The 16,663-nt window shown below is 44.4% G+C and overlaps 1 protein-coding gene across 1 annotated transcript in view; it reads left to right on the top strand.

The window, feature by feature from the left end:
• rptor (regulatory associated protein of MTOR, complex 1) overlaps positions 1–16,663 on the top strand; it is a 292,378-nt gene that overhangs the window by 268,265 nt on the left and 7,450 nt on the right. Inside the window, exons 29-32 of the mRNA XM_055653834.1 lie at positions 9,459–9,565; positions 14,101–14,228; positions 15,369–15,455; position 16,663. The exon at position 16,663 is cut by the window's right edge and continues 116 nt beyond it. Coding sequence (XP_055509809.1) covers positions 9,459–9,565; positions 14,101–14,228; positions 15,369–15,455; position 16,663 — 323 coding nt within the window. The remainder of the gene's footprint in view (positions 1–9,458; positions 9,566–14,100; positions 14,229–15,368; positions 15,456–16,662) is intronic.

The raw sequence follows: 16,663 nt of genomic DNA, 5'->3' as shown, positions 1-16,663 counted from the left end.
TGGGTGCTGCACTTTCCACCCACATCCCAACGATGTGCAGGTTTCTGGGTTAATTGGCCTCTGTATTGCCCCTAATGCGATAGAATAGAATAGAATAGAAAATAGGGTATAATTGATCACTGGTCAGCATGGACTCGATGGGCCAAAGGTCCTATTTCCATGCTGTATCTCTAAACTAAACTAAAGAGCTACCCAGCAAACTGCAGTGATTTGTCAAGATTGCTGTATCAGAAAAAAATATATAGCTTACATTTTTGCCGGAGTTTTTTTTACAAAACCGCTGTATCTAATTTCAACATCAAAGCTCCAAGTTGGCTTTTAATTTGATTACCCTCAAAGTGATTTTCAATATTGTGGTTGAACAATCTAATTGATAATACCTCCCCCACACTGTTATGAAGATAAAGGAGTCATCTGATTAAAAATTCTGCATGGAAAAGAGTAAATATCATGAAGAGAGATTTTCCCCACAGTCCTTTGTCTGCAGACTCGAGCGAGCAGATTCCAAGCAAAACTGCTCGAAAAAGATGACCTTCTGTTTTGAACTTTCTCATAGCCAACTGATCTCATTAAGATCTTTGAATAGTGGAAGTAAAGAAATCAAATGTCTTAGGACTAAGTGCTCATTTTCATCACTCTTTCATCTCCACCCACCCAGCCTTCTTCCAAATAAAACAAAATAAGGCATTGGTCATGACTGAGCAGTGACTTGAATAAATTAATGACATTTCACTTTGCTTTTTATTATTTTTATCAGAAGGAAAATGAGAATTGCATTGATGCAGATTAACAATGAGCTGGCACGCTAATGGCATAAATGTTGACTATCATTTGAAATGTCATTTGTATTGTCGGTCTTCTATGAATCAGACAATTTGTGTCATTCACAAACTTATATCTATTACACGCTGCAAATGCATTGTCATACATACATTTTCATTGGGATTTTAACTTTTCTGATAAAAGTCCTCATAAATAGTCGATATAAGTGAAGGTCTATTCAGCAAAGCGAGAGAGACTTTGGTATTTCAGGAAAAAAACCAAAATGCTCGAGTAACTCAGTGCTTCAGGCAGTATCTCTGGAGAACATGGTTAGGTTGCCCTTCAGGTCGGGACCCTTCTTCAAATGCGACTCAAAATGTAGCTGTCCATGTTCTCTAGTGATGATGCTGCCTGACCCACTGAGTTACTCCAGCACTTCGTGACTTTTGTAAACTAGCATCTGGGATTCTTTTTTTCTACATAATGCATCTAATATACCGATTGTGTTTGCTCATAAGACTAGATATCAATAGTCCTCAACACTTTTGAAAGAAAACAACTTGTTTCTTGTGTGTGAAGTAACTGCAGATGCTGGTTTAAACCAAAGATAGACACAAAATGCTGGAATAACTCACTGGGACAGGCAGCATCTCTGGAGAGAAGGAATAGGTGACATTTCGGATCGAGACTCTTCTTCGGACAGTTTCTTGTGTTCAAACCATGATCAGCGCCATATTCCTTTGTTTTCTGAATGTTTAGTTTAGTTTATTGTCATGTACAGTGAAAAGCTCTTGTTGTGAGCTAGGCAGTCCACAGAAAGACAATACTCGATTACAATCGAGCCATCCACAGTCTGCAGATACATGACAAAGGTAATAAAACTTAGTGCAAGATAAAGTCCAGTGAAGAATGGTTAATGAAAGTCCGAGGGTCTCCATCCTCTTGCGCTCCAAGGAATAGAGTCCAAGCCTGCTGAACCACTCGCAAAAGCTCAGACCACTCGAGTCCAGGCAACATCCTCGTAAATTTTCTCTACACCTTTTCCAGCTTGACAACATCTTTCCTATAATATGGTGGACAGAACCGAACTCCAAATTAATGTCTAAAAGAAGGAATTCACTACATCCAGTCGAATAACTCCAGCAAAAACATTGGTCCTAAGCTAGCTGAAAGCTTGCTCATTCAAATGTCGGAGAGGGAAGTACAAGAAAGCAAGCCTGGTTGAGTGAGGGCACACTGAAGCATATATTATTCATTTTGCAAGTGGTGCATTAGAGAGGAAATTCCTTTTACATTTCCAGTATCTTGCCTAAGAGGTGGGAATAATGAATCATCCTGAAGAATTAATGAGAAAATGATGCCAAGGGAATTAGTGTAGACAGTGAAGAGTATATGTGGGTCTTTGCAAGCATCTCTGGCTGGTAAAATATGCATAGATGATACCGTGTGCAAAATCCAGGCCTTCACTGAACTGAGGGGCAAAAAGCTTTTTTACTGGTTTCCTGTTGAATCGTTTGGGCAGGAAGACAACTGGAGAAAGATAATGAATATGATGTTCACAGAGGTACCAAGGAATCAATTAAGTTCTATTTTTGCTCAACCTGTTAGTAGTTTTGAAGAAGTCTGATGGTAACTCAACATGGTGAGCCGTGAATAGTATAATGGTTTTGAACTCAGATAACTTGTTATATAATGGATTGAGTGCTTTGCTTTTAACAGGTGTGACAAGTTCTGGGGTGGAAAGGGAATGGAAAAGAAGTGTCGGAAGGATTGAATGATAGAGTCATAAAGTCATACAGTGTGGAAACAGGCCCTTCAGCCCCAACGCCGACCAACATGCCCCATCTAAACTAGTCTCACCTGCCTGCTTTTGACCAATTTCCCTCGCAACCTGTCCTATCCATGTATCTGTCTAAATGTTTCTTAAGCATTGCGATAGTACCTGCCTCAACTACCTCCTCCGGCAACGAGTTCCAAACACCCACCTCCCGTTGTGTGAAAAAAGGTTACTCCTCAGCTTCCCACTAAATCTTTCACCTGTGCCACCTGGTTCTCGATTCCCCTACTGTGGCCAAAATACTTCCGTGTATTTGCCCGATCTATTCCTCTCATGATTTTGTACACCGTCTATAAGATCACACCTCATCATCCTGCACTCCAATGTCTCCAATTAGATATTGAAAAGCTTTAAACAGTCCCATGGTTTCCAGAGGGCATTAAAGGAAATACACACCAGTGAATATTAATGTTCAATTAGAAATCTAATACTTTGTCTACTCAACTCTTGGGTGGGCACGACTCAGTAATGGTCAATGATGTCTATCTTAATTTAAACTCGACCATTTAACATCATTGGTTTGTGGACATTCACCATTACACCAGCCTTCACTGGCCGTGAGCAATGGCAAGAGACTTTCTTCCTTGTGTCCCATTTTTCCACTTTTTGCACAGATCTAGTATTTTTTCCCCCTGCAAAAGTGTTTATTAAATAATGAGGTTGGTTCAGCTTTATCGGCCACTGCTGTGTTGGCAAAAAAAAAAAAAAAGCATTAATAATTAATTAAATTAAATTAATTTCAACAATTCACCTACTGTGGAAAACTGCCTTCTCTGCCTATAATTAATATATCCCCAGATGTCCTCTTCATAACCTTTCTGTTACCTGTTTTTTTGCATGGTTTTAATATCTTATTTGTTGGTAGTGGACTCACAGATGTCCAACAACGGCCTAACTATTAATGTGCACAGTTTCTGCATCAATAGATTCCTGGAGAGTTGGGGAAGCACAAAAGGAACCCATGAGTGGAAGGATTTGGTGATAGGATTAGATGGAGCACACATGAATATCTGAACAGCCTGGTTTTGTGTTGTAAACAATATGCAATTATTCACAGGCAATGCTGAATCCCAATTAACTTTAATGGATTACCTATCATTAATCAAGCCTGAAAAGGTAGTAAAGCAAGATTTTTCCTTTGCTCCATTCTAATGTGTCTTGTACTGCTTTTGGTTATGCTTCAATTCTGTTCTATTTTTCTCTCTAAAATATACTGCAGCATATTTTTTCCACATTAAAATTCCATTTGATATCTACCCGGCATTTTCTTGCCCGACCTGTCTTCCTGTGGATTCTGATAGATTGCCCTTGTCCCCAAAGTGTTCATGGCAAATCTTGATGTTGATCCATCTGAACCATCTCCAGATCATTTATGTAAATAAGAAAGATTTCAACATGGGTATTGGATCAAAGCCCCCTGATTTCAGGCGATTTGTATGTTCCTCGTCTCAAGTTTCTAACTTTGAATCGTCTCCTGTTCATGAAGTCATTTCGTGCACGGAGTCTTTTACCCAGAGTAGGGGAATCAAGGAGACATGGGTTTAGGATGAGAGGGGAAAGATTTAATAGGAACCTGAGGGACACTCACTCAGAGGGTCTTCTGCAGTTCTTTCCTACTCACTCAGAGTGTAGTGGATATATGGAACGAGTTGCAATAGGAGGTAGTTGAGGCTGGTACTATAACAGCATAACAACAGTTAAAAGCCACTTGGACATATGCATCGAGATGGAGAAGGTAGAAGGATATGGTCCAAACACAGCAAAATGGGGCAACCTTAGATGGAGTATGACACTACATGCTGGAGTAACTCAGCGGGACAGGCAGCATCTCTGGAGAGAAGGAATGGGTGACGTTTTGGATCGAGACCCTTCTTCAGACTGATGTCAGGGGAGTGGGCGGGACAGATAGAATGTAGTCAGAGACAGTAAGACAGGTGGGAGAATGGGGATGGAGAGAGGGAAAGCAAGGACTATTTGAAATTAGAGAAGTCAATGTTCATACCGCTGGGGTGTAAGCTACCCAAGCAAAATATGCAGTGCTGTTCCTCCAACTTACGCTGGGCCTCACTCTGACGTTTAGAGGAGGCCCACGGTGGAAAGGTCAGATTGGGAATGGGAGGGGGAGTTAAAGTGTTGAGCAACTGGGAGATCAGGTAGGTTAAGGCTGACTGAGCAGAGGTGTTCAGCGAAATGGTCTCTCCAATATACCGGAGTTGACACCTGGAACAGCGGATTCAGTAGATGAGGTTGGAGGAGGTGCAAGTGAACCTCTGCCTCGCCTGAAAAGACTGTTGGGGTACTTGGACGGAGTTGAGAGGGAGGTAATGGGACAGATTTCATTTGTTGCGGTTGCAGAGGAAAGTACCTGGGGAGGCAGTGGTTTGGGTGGGAAGGGACGAGTTGACCAGGGAGTTGCAGAGGGAACGGTCTCTGCGGAAAGCAGAAAGGGGTGGAGATGTGAAGATCTGGCCAGTAGTCGGATCCCGTTGGTTATGGCGAAAATGTTGGTGGATTTTATGCTGTATGCGACGGTGATGGAGTGGAACGTGAGGACAAGGGGGACTCTGTCCTTGTTACGAATGGGGGGACGGGGAGCAAGAGGGGAGCTGCGGGATACCGAGGAGACCCTAGTGAGAGCCTCATCTATAATGGAAGGGGGGAACCCCCGTTCCCAAAAGAATGAGGACATCTCCGATTACCTGGTATGGAAAATCTCATCCTGGGCGCAGATGCGGCTTAGACGGAGGAATAGGGAGTAGGGGTTAAAGTCTAAGATGGAGTATCTTGGTCGGCATGGACCAGTTGGGTCAAAGAGCTTGTTTCCATGGTGTATGACTCTGTGACTAATCTATAATAACTTTTCTAATCTATATAAGACATTTTTTTTAACAGCCTTCCATATTTATGCAGGATGTGATATAAGTGAATAATTTTGAAGTAACTATGGACCACAGATAAATTGAACTTCTAAAGGAGAGTCTCGACCATAAACGTCACCCATTCTTTCTATCCAGAGATGCTGCCTGTCCCGCTGAGTTACTCCAGCATTTTGTGTCTATGAACATGTGGGTACATGGGCAAATTGTCTCAGCAGGTTGTCCTAAACCCACCCAGTTTAACAAGGATCACATCCCCAGTACATTATCATCTCAATGAATGCAGCTCTTACATCGGCTTATTCATGAAACGGAAGGAAAGCGTAAACTGAATAAAGCGCAGACTAACATTATGAATAAAAGCAAATTGCTGTCAATACACACGCAGATAAGCCAGTTCCTGAGAAAGATTAGCTTATGTAGGAAAGAACTGCAGATGCAGGTTTACACCGAAGATGGACACAAAATGCTGGAGTAACTCAACGGGTCAGGCAGCATCTCTGGAGAAAAGGAATAGGTGATGTTCCAAGTCGAGACCCTTCTTCAGACTGGGAGTCTGAAGAAACTTTTGGCCCCTGACTCGCAGTCTGAAAAAGGATCTTGACACGAAACGTCACCTATTTTTCTCCAGAGGTGCTGCCTTATAGATAGATTAGCTTGTTAGATGCGGACCCTTGGTCAGGACTGAACGGTCTACAAATGGAAGCACAATGAAGAGGGGGCGGGAATGTTTGTCATTTGCCATTTGGAAATGTTCACAGACTGAGGCCGCACTCAGCTCCTCAAAGGCATCTTTCTGGAATGAGAAACAACAGGAAGTCAAACAGTGGAAATCATAATATCATAAATGATAGGAGCACAGTTAGGCCATTCGGCTAAAGAAATTCCTCCTCGTCTCCTTCCTCAAAGTACGTCCTTTAATTCTGAAGCTATGACCTCTGGTCCTAGACTCTCCCACTAGTGGAAACATCTTCTCCACATCCACTCTATCCAAGTCTTTCACTATTCTGTACTTCAATGAGTCCCCCACATCCCCATCCTTCTAAACTCCAGCGAGTAAAGGCCCAATGCCATGGTTTAGTCCCATGGCTTTGTTCTGTTTGTGGTGTTACATGACAATTTTTAAAAAGGACTGGATTGATAGCTACCTTGTTAGAGGTGGCATCAAGTATTCATTTGAAGCTGGTGCTTCCGAGAAAGCTGCTTGCTGCAAAAAACGTTGCAGGCAAGATAAATAACCTTTTGAAGGACAGATGCGCCATTTTAGTTGCTTAGATTAAGTTGCCGTTCCACTTATTAATGGATTAACTACCAGCAAATGGCATTTTATTTCTTTGAATGGGCAATGTTTGAAATGCAGCAGCTTAAATATCGGGACTCCAAAACTAAAACCTCGTTTGTAAATGGCTCAATGGCCAGCTGGATTAATCTGCCACGGCAGTGCATCATGAATAGTGTAGGAGCTCAGCCCTGGCTCTCGAAAACCTTTTATTTTGTGTGGGTGGTTAGCAGCGCTGTACTGTTTAATCAGTTACAACACAGAGCGCGCGCTCTCATAAGCTGGAGTACTACAGGGATTTCCCCAGCCTTGCACAACCCATACGCCCACCCGCCCACACTCTGCACGTATCATGGGGCGGATGCCCAGAGGAATTTTAAACAGAGCCTTTCTTTACATTTCCCTCTCGCTTGTATTTCTATTAACTGCAAGATGCTCTGGGGTTCATGTTGTCCGCTAGCCTGCAATGATGGGCTAGTTCTCGTCATTATTGATGTGGTTTTCTGATTTCAATCAAACCGCTTCAGGAAGAAAATGAGTCGACATCATTAGCATTTCAGAACGTTTGGAGAACAGATTGCAAGTGTTCTCTCTTTGTCTGTATCTACCCCTTCATTTCGCTTTCTCTCCCCCTCTCTTTTTCTCTCTCTCTCTATTTCTATCTCTCCCCCTTTTTCTTTCTCCCTCTTCTCTCTATCCCCCCCTTTCTCTCCCCTCTTCCTCCCACTCTCTCTTCTCCATCCTCTCCCTTTCTCACCGTCTCTCTTTTTCTTTCTTTCTCACCTTCTCTTGCCCGCCCGCCCTCTCTCGCACGCCCATCTCTCTCACCCTCTTCCCTCTCACCTCTTTCTGTGTCTGTATTTTTCTCTCCCTCTCTCTCTTTCTTTCTCTCTCTTTCTCTCTGTCTCTCTCCCCCTCTCCTCCTTTTACCTTCCTCTCTTTCTCTCTCTCTCTCTCTCTCTCTCTCTCTCTCTCTCTCTCTCCCCCCCCCCCCCCCACACACACACACACACACACACACACACACACACACACACACACACACACACACACACACACACACAGTGCATGTTGTGTAGAACTGGGTCTGTCTTCTGAAGGGATGGAAGGAATTGTCTATACGAATGCTCGGAGGAGAGTGAAACAAATGAATCTGCAGAATCAATATTGAGGAAAGCAAGTTGATTTTTGTGCCAGTGATGCAGATTAAAATATTTATGTATCATTGGTTGTTTCAAAATAGACTTTATTTTCATTTGTTGTAAGTTGTATTTAGTTAATTATCAGGAATGAATTACATTCACTATGTTCTTGATCTTGAAGAACCTAAAGATATGAGAACGAGAAGCAGAAAGTCTTCTCCCACGTAGACCAGTATCACGGGTGATCATCTGCCCATCTACTTTTCAGCTAATTATCCATATTTCTGATTCCCTTCATCTCCAAATTCTATTTGAAGATAGCTTGAAGATTGGGCATCGACCTACATCGGTCTGCAGTAGAGAATGTCCACCCCTCCCCCTCGCTCTGTCCCTCCCCCACATTAGTCGTCGTACAAGTTTCACCGTCGTCCCGTTGTGTTTCACTGTCTGTGTGAACTGCCAACAAAGGATCATTGTGGGCTCCACCGTTCCTTGATCATCGTTGCTTTATGCTTATCTTTAATTTACTAGTACTATGTACCTTCAATATCTCTCGTTTCCCTTTCCCCTGACTCTGGGACTGCAGAAGGGTCACGACCCAAAACGTCACCTCTTCCTTTTCTCCAGAGATGCTACCTGACCCACTGAGTTTCTCCAGCTTTCGTTTAGTTTAGCGATACAGATACAGCGCGGAAACAGGTCCTTCGGCCCACCGAGTCCGCGCCGACCAGCGATCCCCGTGCACTAACACTATCCTACACGCTCTAAGGACAATTTTGACATTTACCAAGCCAATGAACCTACAAACCTGTACGCCTTTGGAGTGTGAGAGGAAACCGAAGATCTCGGAGAAAAAACCCATGCAGGTCGCGGGTTGATGGGACAGTGCAAACTCCGTACCCTGACAGCACCCACAGGTCGGATGGGGGATCGAACCCGGGTCTCCAATGTATCACTGCTCTGCTCCAAGCTGTAAGGCTCCTTTTCATGAATGGGGATTTGGATTCCAGTAAGATTTCCCATTTCTGCGGTCTCTGGCAAGGCTAACCTTTACCGAACTGAGTAGTTTCCGCTATCACCAGTCTGCGGGAATTTGAACCCCTTCCATGAAAGATATAAATGCAAGATCAAGTCCAGTAAAGTCCGATTACAGATAGTTGAAAGGTCTTCAATGAGGTAGTTGGTAGGTCAGTACCACTCTCTGTGAACGTTTCAAGGACCTTTCTTCAAGGACTGAAAAAATGTCGCTATTCGTCCTCCCTTTCAAATTGAGGTTTTCGTTATTTGGATCTTCGGATAAAAGGTTGTGCACCTGTACCTGTATATATATTTTGAATGATCTCCAACCTGAAGATGGTTCTCTTTCCCCAGTCAGGCTGCTGAGATTTCCAGTATATATATTTTTGTTTTTTAAGATTTCCAGTTTTTGCGATTTTCTTTGATTCTATTCGAATGGGGAGACTGCAGGAAATAAATTTGGTAGTTGTGTGGGAACGTCATGCTGTTGCAGTTTGTGTGCTACCCCCCTTCCCCCCCCATTGAAGGGCTTGCTTTCTGTCTAGGTGCTGGAATGGTCGTGGACTGGGAGCAGGACACTGGTCTCTTAATGACTTCTGGGGATGTGCGCATTATTCGTATCTGGGACACAGACCGCGAGATGAAAGTCCAGGTAAAACCTCTCCTCTATTTAATTCATGTATTTAAATATTTTAAATTGATGTACAATGATATTAAGCAAGGAGCTGTTATCGTTAGGTTCAATGGACAATAGATACAGGAGTTTGCCATTCAGCCCTTTGAGCCAGCACCGCCATTCAATATGATCATGGCTGATCATCCACAATCAGTGCCCCCGTTCCTGCCTTCTCCCCATATCCCTTGACTCTGCTATCTTTAAGAGCTCTATCTAACTCTCCCTTGAAAGCATCCAGAGAACCGGCCTCCACCGCCTTCTGAGGCAGAGAATTCCACAGATTCACAACTCTTGTTGATGTGAAAAAGTATTTCCTCATCTCCGTTCTAAATGGCTTACCCCTTTTTCTTAAACTATGGCCCCTGGCTCTGGACTCCCCCAACATCGGGAACATGTTTCCTGTCTCTAGCGTGTCCAAACCATTAATAATCTTATATGTTTCAATAAGATACCCTCTCATCCTTCTAAACTCCAGAGTATACAAGCCCAGCTGCACCATTCTAACAACATATGACAGTCCCGCCATCCCGGAAATTAAGCTTGTGAACCTACGCTGCACTCCCCCAATAGCAAGAGGGATGGGTCCTTTTGACCCAGCACCTATCCATGATCTCCAAAGGTGCTGCCCAACCCACTGAGTTATTCCAGCACCTCAAGTCTTTTTTGTAAACCAGTGTCTGCAGTTCCTTGTATCTTCTATCTCCCTCTCACGCTCTCTCTCTCTCACTCTCACATTCTCACTCTCACTCTCACTCAAGCACAGTCTCTCACACTCACTCACATTCCCTCACACTCTCACACTCTCACTCACACTCTCTCACTCTCACTCAGAAATGCCATTGTCCTTGTAAATGTATTGTTGTTCCTTCGTTGATGTTGTACCATATCGCTGCCTAACAACACCATGGGCGCGCTTCATCAGAGAGGCTGCTGCATTTGAAAGCTGCTTCCACCACCACCAACTCATGGCATTTACGGTGCCTTTCCATGTTCTCCAGAGGTGCTGCCTGACCCACTGATTTACTCCAGCACTTTGTCCTTTTTTTTTGTAAACCAGCATCTGTAGTTTCTTGTGTCTGTATGAATAACTCCACAAAATATAAACTAAATTCTAAATCCCTCTTGGTTCAGTTTCACACACAGCTGAGATCTTGCAGCTATTGATTCGAAGCAGAAAAAATGTATTTGCCGTGAAACTGGGTCGGACCTGTGGGATTAAAGCCAGTGTTAGCTTTCCCAATAAATACACAGCTGAATGTTGAGAAATAAAAGCAGAATATGTTGCAACTGCTCGGCAGATATGGCAATACCTGAAAAGAGAAAACTAAAATTAACGATTTCGATCCATGAGGTTTAATCAGAACGCCATAGTTCCACTGTCCGCATCCTTGTATCCCTGTCATTCATTAGCACATTTTCCCCAGCCAACAATAGACCATTATGGACTCCACCCTTCCTCATGTCATCTGTTGTCAGTCCTGCTTTATTCTGGCCTTTTACCCCCCAGTTCACCACTGCCTCACCCGTTCCCACCTCTATCAGTCTCCAGCAGGGCTCCGATCTGAAAAGTCACCTATTCCTTTTCCCCATAGATGCTGCCTAACTCCAGCATTTTGTGTCTATCTTAGGTATAAACCAGCATCTGCAGTTCCTTCCTATACCTCTCCCTCTCCCCAACTACAAATACAAATACACAAATAGAAACATTTCTTCCATCGAACGGGTCCAAAGACAGGCAGCCCGATTTGTTACTAATACCTATGAGAGAGAAGCGAGTGTTATCAAACTCCTGAATTCACTGGGATGGAACCCTCTCCAAGACAGACCTGTTTTTACAAAATGTTAAATGGTCGACATAGATGACCAAACCTACACCAAACCCAAACCCATTAGAAGCAGACGAGGGCATTCGATCCAATTTGAGATACCAGCTACCAAGACAGATGTGTACAGCAATTCATTCTTCCCAAGCACAATTAAAGCATGGAATAGTCTTCACCCTACCATAGTTACCCAACCAGACGCAACTAAATTTAAGGTAGCCCTTCTCCTCCAAAAATCCTTTTTACTTAAGTCCACCTCCAGTTTAAATTCCATTTGGAATATTTTTGGAGGATCAGGAAACCAAGAACCAAGAACTCTCTCACTCTCTCTCTCTCTTTCTCTCTCTGTCTCTCTCGATCTATCTCTCCATCGCCCTCTCTCTCCCTCTCCCTCTCCCTCTCCCTCTCCAATCCCCCTCCCCCTCCAATCCCTCCCTCTCCCTCTCCCCCTCCTCTCTCTCTTTCTCCTCCCCATGCACATTGGTTGGCCTGCTATGCATTTCCGTTACATTCTGTTTAATTTTGGGTTTCCTGTATCTGCACAATTTTCCTTTTGATGATTAAAAGTTTGATGGCTCAACAGTTAAACTTTAGAAAGTTGAGTTCAGATCTGATGTCCTTGTATGGGCGATGTTCAAGCCACAGGTCAAAGATCTCGGCAGCTCAGCCCACACATAACACAACTGCAATAGCTGTCATGAGGCTGTTTTTTTCAAAATGTTGTACCTGCAATCACAACAGAAGTAATAAAGTATTTAACGGAAGAAACACAATTCATACAGCACTGCCTCCATTTAATGGTCCATCTATGCATTCTGCTGGCGTGTAGAACATGGTGGTAGCTGCTGAGAGGCCGGGAGATATAATTGAATATGTGTAGACTTAGCCTTTTCTTTCAAGGTTATACCAGTAATCTGCCACTTCTCAAACTACTTAAAATATTTGAGATTCAACTGCAAATATTGGTCTTGTTTCCAATCATGGGGCACTTTTGATTTGAAAGATGCAGGATCCCAGTGTTTACTGCAGTGTCTGCTCATAAAACTTCTGAAAAACAATGTGTAGTCTCATAGTATATCGATGTGTGACTTTATTTCACGACCCAATTGCTATAGATCATGTCCACAGCTTGCACTTGGCTTATTCTCAAAGCCAGTGCCGGTGAATACTTGCCAAGGAGAAGGAAAATTGATTTAAAGCTCCAATAGTCGGCTGGATAGAGATTTAACGCTACAATTGATGAGCTGTTTGGCTATGGGTAATCAAAGCACACATGAACCATAACTGAAGCTTTATGATCATCAGTTGCTGGCTGGTGGAAATGCGTCTACTTTTTTTTATTATACTGCAGCAACCAGTTTATGCAACAAGCTAAATATTCCCAGACTGTCAGCAAACACAAAGTTTTTTAGGAGAACACTTAAACCATAGGTCAGGGATCTCAGATGCCCAATCCAACTTTGGTAGGTCATTGTTTGCCAACAGGGTTGCTACATTTTAGTGTAGTTTAGAGATACAGCACGGACACAGGCTCTTCGGCCCACCGAGCCCGTGCTAACCACTGATCACCCGTTCACACTGGTTCCATGTTACCCATTTCCCTACAAACTAGGGGAAATCTACAGAGGCCAAATTAACCAACAAACCTAAGATAGACACAAAGTGCTGGAGTAACTCGGCGGATGAAACAGCATCTCCGGAGAAAAAGGATGTGTGGCGTTTCGGGTCGGGACTTTTCCAGACGACATAGAAGGATCCCAACCCGAAATGTCACACATCTTTTTTTCTCCAGAGATGCGGCCTGTCCCGCTGAGTTACTCCAGAACTTTGTGTCTATCTTCTGTATAAACCAGCACCTGCAGTTCCTTGTGGAGGTAGGAACTGCAGATACTGGTTTAAACCAAAGATAGACACAAGAAACTGGAGTAACTCAGCGGGACAGGCAGCTTCTCTGGAGAGAAGGAATGGATGACGTTTCGGGTGGAGACCCGTCTTCAGACCCGAAACGTCACTCATTCCTTCTCTCCAGTGATGCTGCCTGTCCCGCTGAGTAACTCCAGCTTCTTGTGTCTACCTACAGTTCCTTTCTATGCAGCCTGCAAACCCGCACGTTTTTGAGATGGAGAGGAAGCCGGAGCACCCGGAGGAAACCCACACGGTCACAGGGAGAATGTGCAACACACACACACACACACACACACACACACACACACACACACACACACACACACACACACACACACACACACACACACACACACACACACACACACACACACACACACACACACACACACACACACACACACACACACACACACACACACACACACACACACACACACACACACACACACACACACAGTTTAATTATCTGGAATCGCAGCAGGACTAATAATGTGCTCAATCGAGGTGGCGTAATGCAGCAGGAGCCCATCTGTGGATTTTAAATAAGTTCATTGGCCAAATATATTCACATACAAGGAATTTGCTTTGGTGCTCCGCTCGCAAGTGACAACATGACATACAGTGACAATGAAGAATGACACATAAAACATTGAACATTAATAATAAAACATTATTCATTGCCAGTGAAGTTCCCTGAGAAGGTTGACGTTTCAATACATGATTAAATATTTTATCCTTTCTATTTTGATTCAGCATCACCCGCTTTTGTTTGTTTTGTAGGATATTCCAACTGGAGCGGACAGTTGTGTGACTAGTCTTTCCTGTGATTCGAACCGTTCCCTAATCGTGGGTGGGCTTGGCGATGGCTCAGTTCGTATCTATGACAGACGGATGGCTCCTAATGAATGGTAGGTTTACATTACCTTTGCTTTAACCTTCCATTCATGTCTAACCAGGCCAGCAGGACTCGGACTAAGAAGGGGGAGAATCAGTGGAATTCAAACTGATTATTCATCAGAAATCGCCAAACCACTCATCTTTCGGGGCGGCACGGTGGTGCAGCGGTAGAGTTGCCGCCTCACAGCGCCAGGGACCCGGGTTCAATCCTGACTATGGGTGTTGTCTGTACGGAGTTTGTACCTTCTCCCTGTGACTGTAAGGGTTTTCTCCAGGTGCTTCGGTTTCCTCCCACTTTCCAAAGACGTGCAGGTTTGTAGTTTAATTGACTTTCGTGACTATTGTGGAGTGTAGGATAGTGTTAGTGTATGGGGATCGCTGGTCGGCATGGACTCGGTGGGCCGAAGCGGATGTTTCCGCGCTGCAGGGAGTTAAGGAGGGAGCGGTCTCTACGGAAAGCTGAAAGTGGAGGAGATGGGAAGCTGTGGCCAGTGGTGGGATCCCGTTGGAGGTGGCGAAAATGTCGTAAGATTATCTGTTGTATGTGACGGCTGGTGGGATGGAAGGTGAGGACAAGGTCTGTCCTTGATACGAGTGGAGAGATAGGGAGTGTGAGCGGAGCTACAGGGTACAGAGGAGACCCTGGTGAGAGCCTCATCTATAGTCGAAGAGGGGAACCCCCGTTCCCTAAAGAATGAGGTTTGGAACACCTCATCCTGGGTGCAGATGCGGCGTAGACGGAGGAAATGAGAGTAGGGGATAGAGTCCTTACAGGAAGCAGGGTGAGAAGTGTAGTCCAGATAGCCATGGGAGTCTGGGTTTGTAGTAGAGATTCAAGGGATGTTTCTTCCCAGCTGTTATCAGGCAACTGAATCATCCTACCACACCCTGAGAGCAGTGCTGAACTACTATCTACCTCATTGGTGACCCTCGGACTATCCTTGATCAGGACTTTGCTGGCTTTACCTTGCACTAACCGTTATTCCCTTATCTATTCCCTTATTCATTATTTATACACTGTAAATGGCTCAATTGTAATCATGTATTGTCTTTCTGCTGACTGGATAGCACGCAACAAAAGCTTTTCACTGTACCTCTGTACACGTGACAATAAGCTAAACTGAATAACAGCCTGGTTGTTGTCTCCACAGCCGTGTGATGACCTACAGGGAACATGCTGCCTGGGTAGTAAAAACCTATCTGCAGAAGTCTTCAGACGGCAACATCATCACTGTGAGGTATTCAATTCAATTCAATGAACTTTATATTTCCGTTAGGAACTTTGGTTCTGTAGCCATACAAGCCAAACAATTTTACAAGACACACAAGCAACTCAATTCACACAGACATCCATCACAGTGAATCTCCTCCTCACTGTGATGGAAGGCAAAGTCTTGTCTCTCCCCTGCTCTCCATCCTCCCCCAATGTTAAAGCCCCCGGCAGGCGATAGTAAGTCCCGCGGCCGTTGAGGCCGCACAGGCGATGTAAGGCCCTGCTCCGGGTCTTAATGTCGGAGACCCCGGCGGGCAATGGCAAGTCCCGCGGCCGTTAAAGCCGCGCCGGGCGATGTCAGGCCCCGCTCCGGGTCGTTTTCATCCCCGCAATTCAGGCGGGAGAAGCTGCCGCCGCGGGAGCTCGGAAAAGCGGTCTCCCTCCAGGGACCCGTGAGCTCCCGATGTCACCGTCCACAGGCCTGCAGCTGGAGCCTCCGAAGCTCCGAAGTCGGATCGCAGCCGCGCGCCACCACAGCTCCCCACGTTCCGAGGCCGGCCAGCCTCACCATGGTAAGTCCACAGGCTCCGCGACTGGAGCCCGCAGGTCATTCCGTCTGGAGGCCGCTCCACGGTGCTAGGCCCCAACGACACGGACACCCGACAGAGAAAAGGTCGGGTCTCCCATGCAGGGAAGAGATTAAAAGTTCCCCCCAACCCCCACATGTACACAGTTTTAAACAATATAAAAACCACAGCAAACTACACATTGAACGTGACAAAAATTAAAAAACGGACATACGGATTGCAGGGGCCGCTGTCACGAGTCGCCGCCAGATACGACTGTAAGCGTTTCCGTAAGCAGTTGAAAATACTATCTCCACTTCCAAAGGTACTTCAAATGTGTATATTTACATCTGTAATGAGTTTGTAATGTGTTGTGAATTATTTAATTTGAGATGAGGCTAGTTGTTAATTAAATGTCTCCAGCTATTTCGTTAATTGAGAGAGACAGAAGCTTTGTTTTTTAAATTTAATTTTGCAGCAAAGTAGTGTTTGAGCAGTGCCATCGCATGGGAAACTCATTTATAAATCTTTCATTGGGTAAAGTTGGTGAAATATTAACAGGATTTCAGTTGTAACACTAATCAGCAGCAATCTGTTTCCTGCATGCGGACTTTCTGTAAAGTAATTTGTGCCTCTTAATGTCCTCTCCCTTGTTCAATTATTAAGT

This window comes from Leucoraja erinacea, chromosome 23 (assembly GCF_028641065.1).
Source record: "Leucoraja erinacea ecotype New England chromosome 23, Leri_hhj_1, whole genome shotgun sequence".
Classification (NCBI taxonomy): domain Eukaryota; kingdom Metazoa; phylum Chordata; class Chondrichthyes; order Rajiformes; family Rajidae; genus Leucoraja; species Leucoraja erinaceus.
This window is presented reverse-complemented; position numbering and strand designations above follow the sequence as displayed.